The sequence below is a fragment of the Oncorhynchus gorbuscha genome, linkage group LG09 (assembly GCF_021184085.1).
Source record: "Oncorhynchus gorbuscha isolate QuinsamMale2020 ecotype Even-year linkage group LG09, OgorEven_v1.0, whole genome shotgun sequence".
Taxonomy (NCBI): Eukaryota; Metazoa; Chordata; class Actinopteri; order Salmoniformes; family Salmonidae; genus Oncorhynchus; species Oncorhynchus gorbuscha.
Genome location: NC_060181.1, coordinates 15,619,101 through 15,629,100, shown reverse-complemented (window position 1 = coordinate 15,629,100; position 10,000 = coordinate 15,619,101). Strand labels below are relative to the sequence as shown.

General features: G+C 43.8%; 1 protein-coding gene across 1 annotated transcript in view; it reads right to left on the bottom strand.

The window, feature by feature from the left end:
• LOC124043194 (adhesion G protein-coupled receptor B2-like) overlaps positions 1-10,000 on the bottom strand; it is a 557,845-nt gene that overhangs the window by 252,752 nt on the left and 295,093 nt on the right. Inside the window, exon 5 of the mRNA XM_046361489.1 lies at positions 2,110-2,271. Within this exon, the coding sequence (XP_046217445.1) occupies positions 2,110-2,271 (162 nt within the window). The remainder of the gene's footprint in view (positions 1-2,109; positions 2,272-10,000) is intronic.

Below are 10,000 nucleotides of genomic sequence, written 5' to 3'. Positions count from 1 at the left end.
CCACAGCACTCAAACACTGTGGAAACCCAAAAAGAGGGAACTGAAGACAAATGAAATAAGTTCCGAACCTAAACAGAGCATTGAAACTGAGGTTTCTATTACGGGACCTAAGAACAGAGATGGATAAAGACTAGCGGAAGAACAACAGAGATTTTAGCTTGATCATAGTGAACAAGAGTGGACAGGAGAGGACAGATGTAGACTTGAGTGCTATGAGGGTAGTGATATGGAGATAAGGATGAGAGAGAGAGAGAGAGAGAGAGAGAGAGAGAGAGAGAGAGAGAGAGAGAGAGAGAGAGAGAGAGAGAGAGAGAGAGAGAGAGAGAGAGAGAGAGAATTGTATTGGGAGAGAGAGAGAGAGAGCAAGAGAGAGAGAGCGAGAGAGAGAGAGAGAGAGTGAGCGCGAGAGAGAGAGGAAGAGAGAGAGAGAGGAAGAGCGAGAGAGAGAAGTACAGAGGTGTATATAGTGTGTACAGTGCATTCGAAAAGTTCAGACCCCTTAACTAATTCCACATTTTGATACGTTACAGCCTTAATCTAAAATGGATTAAATAGTTTTTCCCCACATCAATCGACACACAATACCCCATAATGACAAAGCAAAATACATGTTTTATTATTGTATCAAATCTTTAAAAAAAAAGATAACTGAAATATTACCTATACATACATTTTCAGACCCTTTACTCAGGACTTTGTGGAAGCAACATTGGCAGCAATTACAACCTTCTTGGGTATGATGCTACAAGCTTGGCACACCTGTATTTTGGAGAGTTTCTCCCATTCTTCTCTGCAGTTCCTCTCAAGCTCTGTCAGGTTGAATGGGGAGCGTAGCTGCACAGCTATTTTCAGGTCTCTCCGTTGAATTGGGTTCTGACTCTGGCTGGGCTACACAAGGACACTGTGTTGTCTTGGCTGTGTGCTTAGGGTCATTGTCGTATAGAAAGGTGAACCTTCGCCCCAGGCCGAGGACCTGAGCATTCTGAAGCAGGTTTTTAATCAAGGATCTCTCTGTACTTTGCTCCGTTCATCTTTCCCTCAATCCTGACTAGTCTCCCACTCTCTGCTGCTGAAAAACATCCCCACAGCATGATGCTGCCACCACCATGCTTCCCCGTAAGGATGGTGCCAGCTTTCCTCCAGACGTGACGCTTGGCATTCAGGCTAAAGTGATCAATCTTGGTTTCATCAGACCAAAGAATCTTGTTTTTCATGGTCTGAGACTTTGTAGGTGTAGGCTACCATAAACGCCTGATTGGTGGAGTGCTGCATAGATGGTTGTCCTTCTGGAAGGTTCTCCCATCTCCACAGAGGAACTCTGAGGCTATGTCAGAGTGACCATCGGGCTCTTGGTCTCCTCCCTGACCAAGGCCCTTCTCCTCCAATTGCTCAGTTTGGCTGGGTGGCCAGCTCTAGGAAGAGTCTTGGTTATTCCAAACTTCTTCCATTTAAGAATGATGGAGGCCACTGTGTTCCTGGGGACCTACAATGCTGTATAAATGTTTTGGTACCCTTCCCCAGATCTGTTCCTCGACACAATCCTGTCTCTGAACTTTACTGGAAATTCCTTCGACTTGTTATGGTTTGGTTTTTGTTCAGACATGCTGTGGGACCTTATATAGACAGGTGTGTGCCTTTTCAAATCATGTCCAATAAATTGAATTTACCACAGGTGGACTCCAATCAAGTTGTAGAAACATCTCAAGGATGATCAATGGAAACAGAAAACAGCTGAGCTCACTTTCGTGTCTCATAGCAAAGGGCTTGAAAACTTATGCAAATCGGGTATTCTGTTTAAAATTCTAAAAACCTGTTTTTACTTTGTCATTATGGGGTATTGTGTGCAGATTGATGAGGAAACTTTCATTGAATCAATTTTAGAATAAGGCTGTAACGTAACAAAATGTGGAAAAAGTCAAGATGTTTGAATACTTTCGAATGCTCTGTATATGAGATGGTACTGTATAAGACAATACATATTATGTTGCAGAGTTTGGTCTGTTTCTCGGACTTCCACAAAAGGAGAAACAGAGGGACAGACTGATGGATAGACAGAGAGATAGACAGACAGATAGATAGAGGTGTAAATGTACATGAGATGGTACTAACCGGGACACACTGCTATGTTGCAGAGTTTGTTCTGTTTCTCAGGCCCTCCACAGAGCTTGGCCCCTCCTCCGCTCTCACAGTTTCTGGTTCGGGTCCTGGAGCCCCGCCCACACGTGACAGAACACAGGCTCCATGACGACCACTCCTCCCACAGCCCATGCACTGCAACACCCAGAGTCAGACAGGCACACAGAGCCAATTGGGATGAGCGAATGAGCGATAGGAGGCCGGTCAAGTTCTCATAGACAACGAGACTAGACAATGAATGAAGAGGAGTGACTTCCTGACACAACCAATAGGATTGGAGAGTGTGAGCTTGGAGGCGGGATCATAACTCCTGTCAGCAAAGGGGGTTAGAGGATGAGAAAGAAAGTGAGTAAATGAACACTAACACACCTCTCAAAATAACCAACAGATAGCACACCTCGCCACCTCTCCATATAGTACAAACCAGGAAAGAACACACCCCAAGCTACTCCAAAACCAGAAGCTCCGCCTCCACCTCTAGCTGTTTGGATGGACTGGGATGCATTCAGTAGGGCACAACATTGAAGTGCATTCAGATAGAAATATAATATGTAGAATATACAAGGCAACCATGCAGAGTGTGAGGAATCGTGTCAGCTCTCTCCATGGTACAGTATTTCTATCTGCAACGTTCAGTATTTTGCACCCTTTTGAAGGAAACCCTGTTGTTAGAGAATTAATGGCATATGAGAAAGTCAGGTTACGAAATGAACATAAAAAAGACATCTGATTTCACGGATTTATACACAGTAAGTATGACACGATCATAAAATACATTTCATATTGATTACCCCATACTTCTTGGTCATTAAAATGTAATACTGAGGGCACAGCATTGTCAGACTCTGATCAGAAGTATGATAAAAAATGTATCAACTTGTTCATTAAAATAGTGTGATGCTTTCTACTATATATCTCTAAATAAACATCTTAAAAGATATGAAATAAGAGCCTGGGCCAGTATTCATAAAGCCTTTCAAAATAGGAATAGTGATCTAGGATCAGTGTTATCTTCTACAGTACATTGAATAAGAGGTTAAACTGATACTAGATCAGTGTTGTGAAAACGGTGCCCTGTTTTTAAGAGGAATCTCTCTTGTTCTCTTGTAGAAGCTGCTTATTAATGGACACAGATCTAGGATCAGTTTACGATTCAGTTTACGATTCCAAATCCTTTGCCAATAGGATGCATACAACTGACCTGAGATCAGTGTCTAGGAGCAAAGACCTTTGTGAAATGGGACCATAGAGTTGGAAAGAGGGCTCATCTTTGAAATCGTCTAAAATAGGCTTTATGGCAATTGAGTCCTCTATTCAACTATTCATGGAAGTGGGAGTCAGTGGTGTGACAATGGTGAGATATTACATGCTGGGGGTGAAGTGCTGAGGAACCAGAACAGCACAATGTGGAGAAACAGCACAGCAGCATACCTACCGCAATACACAGCCAACCAGTAAGAGAAATAAACAGACATGCATGTGTTGGCACACATACCACACCAAACGCCAACAGGCAATAGACCTACAGACATAGTGTGTGTGTGTGCACAGAAGCACATACATACAGATCACCATAAGCAGTCTAGTCGTAAGAAAGGAGGGAGAAATAATTACAGGAGAGAATGAGCGCAAGGAATGACCGAAAACCACTTCTGGACATCAGAACAGTGATCACTACAACAGAACAGAGATCACTGCATCAGAACAGCGATCACTACCCCAGAACAGCAATCACTACATCAGAACAGTGATCACTACATCAGAACAGTGATCACTACCCCAGAACAGCGATCACTACATCAGAACAGAGATCACTGCATCAGAACAGCGATCACTACCCCAGAACAGCAATCACTACATCAGAACAGCGATCACTACATCAGAACAGTGATCACTACATCAGAACAGCGATCACTACATCAGAACAGCGATCACTACTTCAGAACAGTGATCACTACATCAGAACAGCGATCACTATATCAGAACAGCGATCACTACCCCAGAACAGCGATCACTACATCAGAACAGATCACTACATCAGAACAGCAATCACTACATCAGAACAGCGATCACTACATCAGAACAGCGATCACTGACCTTCATTTGGATGAAGATTTATACTATAACGAGTTGGCAGTTGTGGGTGTACTGCTCATTCCGGACCAGGCCCTAATCCCCGGAAAGAGGCAGACGGGCAGGCTCCATGACAAGACTACTTTGTGATTAAATAAACCACCTCTACCCTTTGTTCTATTGGCGAACAAACTGGACGAGCTCCGTTCGAGACTATCCTATCAACGCGACCTGAAGAAATGTAATAATTTATGTTAATTGGAGTCGTGGCTGAACAAGGACATGAATAATATATATCTAGCTGTTTTTTCTATACATCGTTAACCTCTACATGATCGGTGATCCACCCCCCACGGGATGGTTGAGCTGACAAGTGCTAATGTGACTAGCATGAGGTTGTAATTAACGAGAACATTATCCAGGACATAGCAAAATCTGATAAATCAAATCAAATCAAATTTTATTTGTCACATACACATGGTTAGCAGATGTTAATGCGAGTGTAGCGAAATGCTTGTGCTTCTAGTTCCGACAATGCAGTGATAACCAACAAGTAATCTAACTAACAATTCCAAAAAAAACTACTGTCTTATACACAGTGTAAGGGGATAAGGAACATGTACATAAGGATATATGAATGAGTGATGGTACAGAGCAGCATACAGTAGATGGTATCGAGTACAGTATATACATATGAGATGAGTGTGTAGACAAAGTAAACAAAGTGGCATAGTTAAAGTGGCTAGTGATACATGTGTTACATAAGGATGCAGTCGATGTTGTAGAGTACAGTATATACATATGCATATGAGATGAATAATGTAGGGTAAGTAACATTATATAAGGTAGCATTGTTTAAAGTGGCTAGTGATATATTTACATCATTTCCATCAATTCCCATTATTAAAATGGCTGGAGTTGGGTCAGTGTCAATGACAGTGTGTTGGCAGCAGCCACTCAATGTTAGTGGTGGCTATTTAACAGTCTGATGGCCTTGAGATAGAAGCTGTTTTTGAGTCTCTCGGTCCCAGCTTTGATGCACCTGTACTGACCTCGCCTTCTGGATGATAGCGGGGTGAACAGGCAGTGGTTCGGGTGGTTGATGTCCTTGATGATCTTTATGGCCTTCCTGTAACAACGGGTGGTGTAGGTGTCCTGGAGGGCAGGTAGTTTGCCCCGGTGATGCGTTGTGCAGTCCTCACTACCCTCTGGAGAGCCTTACGGTTGAGGGCGGAGCAGTTGCCGTACCAGGCGGTGATACAGCCCGCCAGGATGCTCTCGATTGTGCATCTGTAGAAGTTTGTGAGTGCTTTTGGTGACAAGCCGAATTTTTCAGCCTCCTGAGGTTGAATAGGCGCTGCTGCGCCTTCTTCACGACGCTGTCAGTGTGAGTGGACCAATTCAGTTTGTCTGTGATGTGTATGCCGAGGAACTTAAAACTAGCTACCCTCTCCACTACTGTTCCATCGATGTGGATAGGGAGTGTTCCCTCTGCTGTTTCCTGAAGTCCACAATCATCTCCTTAGTTTTGTTGACGTTGAGTGTGAGGTTATTTTCCTGACACCACACTCCAAGGGCCCTCACCTCCTCCCTGTAGGCCGTCTCGTCGTTGTTGGTAATCAAGCCTACCACTGTTGTGTCGTCCGCAAACTTGATGATTGAGTTGGAGGCGTGCGTGGCCACGCAGTCGTGGGTGAACAGGGAGTACAGGAGAGGGCTCAGAACGCACCCTTGTGGGGCCCCCGTGTTGAGGATCAGCGGGGAGGAGATGTTGTTGCCTACCCTCACCACCTGGGGGCGGCCCGTCAGGAAGTCCAGTACCCAGTTGCACAGGGGCGGGTCGAGACCCAGGGTCTCGAGCTTGATGACGAGCTTGGAGGGTACTATGGTGTTGAATGCCGAGCTGTAGTCGATGAACAGCATTCTCACATAGGTATTCCTCTTGTCCAGGTGGGTTAGGGCAGTGTGCAGTGTGGTTGAGATTGCATCGTCTGTGGACCTATTTGGGCGGTAAGCAAATTGGAGTGGGTCTAGGGTGTCAGGTAGGGTGGAGGTGATATGGTCCTTGACTAGTCTCTCAAAGCACTTCATGATGACGGAAGTGAGTGCTACGGGGCGGTAGTCGTTTAGCTCAGTTACCTTAGCTTTCTTGGGAACAGGAACAATGGTGGCCCTCTTGAAGCATGTGGGAACAGCAGACTGGTATAGGGATTGATTGAATATGTCCGTAAACACACCGGCCAGCTGGTCTGCGCATGCTCGGAGGGCGCGGCTGGGGATGCCGTCTGGGCCTGCAGCCTTGCGAGGGTTAACACGTTTAAATGTCTTACTCACCTCGGCTGCAGTGAAGGAGAGACTGCATGTTTCCGTTGCAGGCCGTGTCAGTGGCACTGTATTGTCCTCAAAGCGGGCAAAAAAGTTATTTAGTCTGCCTGGGAGCAAGACATCCTGGTCCGTGACTGGGCTGATTTCAGCCCAATCCTTGTTAATCTAACTAAACTATTCCAGTGAAATTACACCATGCTATTGTTTGAGGAGAGTGGACAGTTATGAACTTGAAAATGTATCAATAAACCAACATTTTTTGAACAGTAATACAATAGTTCATTGGATCAGTCTAAAACTTTGCACATACACTGCTGCCATTTGGTGGCCAAAATCTAAATTGCGCCTAAACTGGAATAATACACTGTGGCTTTTCTCTTGCACTTCAATTTTTTAATTTTTTATTATCTTTTACCAGATCAAATGTGTTATATTCTCCTAAATTAATTTCACATTTCCACAAACTTTCCACAAAGTGTTTCCTTTCAAATGGTATCAAGAATATCCATATCCTTGCTTCAGGTCCTGAACTACAGGCACTTACATTTGGGTATGTCATTTTAGGCGAAAAAATGGCAGCTTCAGGTAAAGTTCAGGGGGAGATGAGTGTCTCTATGTTAACAACAGCTGGTGTGTAATCCCTATTCACCACCACAAACTGATGCTGGCACTAAGAAAGCTCTCAATGAGCTGTATAGGGCCATAAGCCAACAAGAAAATGCAGATCTAGAGGCAGCACTCCTAGTGCCCGGGGATTTTAAAGCAGCGTCTCATCAAATTTTTACCAGCACGTCACCTGTGCAAATAGAGGCAAAAAAATAAATGATCTAGATCACCTTAACTCCACACACAGAGACGCGTACAAAGCTCTCCCTCAGCCTCTATTTGGCAAATCTGACCATAACTCTATCCTGATTCTTGCTTACGAGTAAAAACTCAAACAGGAAGTAGCAGTGACGTGGTCAATGCGGAAGTGGTCCGACGAAGCGGATGCTAAGCTACAGAGACCGGGATATATCCGATAAGATTGAGGAGTTTACCACATCAGTCACAGCTTCATTAAATAGTACGTCGAAAACTTAAAATCAAATCAAGTTTTATTGGTCACAAACACATGGTTAGCAGATGTTAACGCGAGTGTAGCGAAATGCTCTGTGCTTCCAGTTCCGACTATGCAGTAACATTTAACAAGTAATCTAACAAATTCGCAACAACTACTACTACTTGTTTTAGGATGGTCAGGGCGTGAGTTGGGTGGGTTGTCTATGTTCTTTTTTATATAATTTGGAATTTTCTGTGTTCGGCCTGGTATGGTTCTCAATCAGAGGCAGCGGTCAATCGTTGTCCCTGATTGAGAATCATACTTAGGTAGCCTGGTTTCACTTTTGTGTTGTGGGTGTTTATTTTCTGTTCTGTGTTTTGTTGCACCGTTCAGGACTGTACGTTTGTCGTGTATTGTTTTTTTTTCAATATTAATTCTTTATGAAATTACAATGAATACCTACCACGCTGCACCTTGGTCCTCTCTTTCTCCCGACGCCAACCATTACAACCTTATACACACAAATACACGTCCCCCTGACCGTACGTACACATCCCAACCAGAAGCCATGGATGACAGGCAATATCCTCACTGAGCTAAAGGCTAGAGCTGCCGCTTTCAAACAGCGGGACACTAATCCGGAAGCTTTCAAGAAATCTCACTCCAACCTCTGACGAGCCATCAAACATTCAAAACGTCAATACAGGAGTAAAATCAAATCCTACTAAGCTGGCTCGGATGCTCGTCAGATGTGGCAGGGCAAACGATCACAGATTACCAGCCCCCGCCAGTGTTCACCCACGACTGGGTGGACAAGTACGACTCCATCACCATCATTAAGTTTGCTGATGACACGGCGGTGGATGGCCTGATGACAGCCTACAGGGAGGATGTCAGTGGCCTGAAAGTGTGATGCCAGGTGTACAACCTCTCCCTCCATGTCAGCAAGACAAAAGAGCTGATCGTGGACTACAGGAAACGGAGGGCCGAGCACGCCAACCATTCACATCGATGGGACTGTAGTGGAGTCAAGAGCTTCAAGTTCCTCGGTGTCCACATCAGTAAGGAATTATTCTGGTCCACACACACCAACAAAGTCGTGAAGAACGCACGACAAAATAACTTTTCCCCCTCAGAAGGCTGAAAAGATTTGGCATGGGACCTCAGATCCTCAAAAGTTATAAAGCTACACCTTTAAAAACACCTTGACTGGCTGCATCACTGTTTGGTATGGCAACTACTTGGCATCTAACCTCAAGGTGCTACAGAGGGCAATGCATTTGGCCAAGTACTGGGGCTGAGCTCCCAGCCACCCAGGTCATAGACTGTTCTCTCTGCTACCACACGGCAAGCGGTACTGATGCACCAAGTCTGGATCCAACAGGACACTCAACAGTTTCTACCCCCATACCATAAGGCTGTTAAAGAGTTAGTCTGGGTTGCAATTGGTTAACTATTTAACGATCTGCATTGACGCTTTTTGCACTAATTCTTTTAAATCATCACATATGCGCCTGTTACTGTTTATTATCTATCCTTTACCCCTACCTACAGTATACTGCTGTTACTGTCTATTATCTATCCTTTACCCCTACCTACAGTATACTGCTGTTACTGTTTATTATCTATCCTTTACCCCTACCTACAGTATACTGCTGTTACTGTTTATTATCTATCCTTTACCCCTACCTACAGTATACTGCTGTTACTGTCTATTATCTATCCTTTACCCTTACCTACAGTATACTGCTGTTACTGTTTATTATCTATCCTTTACCCCTACCTACAGTATACTGCTGTTACTGTTTATTATCTATCCTTTACCCCTACCTACAGTATACTGCTGTTACTGTTTATTATCTATCCTTTACCCCTACCTACAGTATACTGCTGTTACTGTTTATTATCTATCCTTTACCCCTACCTACAGTATACTGCTGTTACTGTCTATTATCTATCCTTTACCCCTACCTACAGTATACTGCTGTTACTGTTTATTATCTATCCTTTACCCCTACCTACAGTATACTGCTGTTACTGTTTATTATCTATCCTTTACCCCACCTACAGTATACTGCTGTTACTGTTTATTATCTATCCTTTACCCCTACCTACAGTATACTGCTGTTACTGTTTATTATCTATCCTTTACCCCTACCTACAGTATACTGCTGTTACTGTCTATTATTGATCCTTTACCCCTACCTACAGTATACTGCTGTTACTGTCTATTATCTATCCTTTACCCCTACCTACAGTATACTGCTGTTACTGTTTATTATCTATCCTTTACCCCTATCTACAGTATACTGCTGTTACTGTCTATTATCTATCCTTTACCCCTACCTACAGTATACTGCTGTTACTGTTTATTATCTATCCTTTACCCCTACCTACAGTATACTGCTGTTACTGTTTATTATC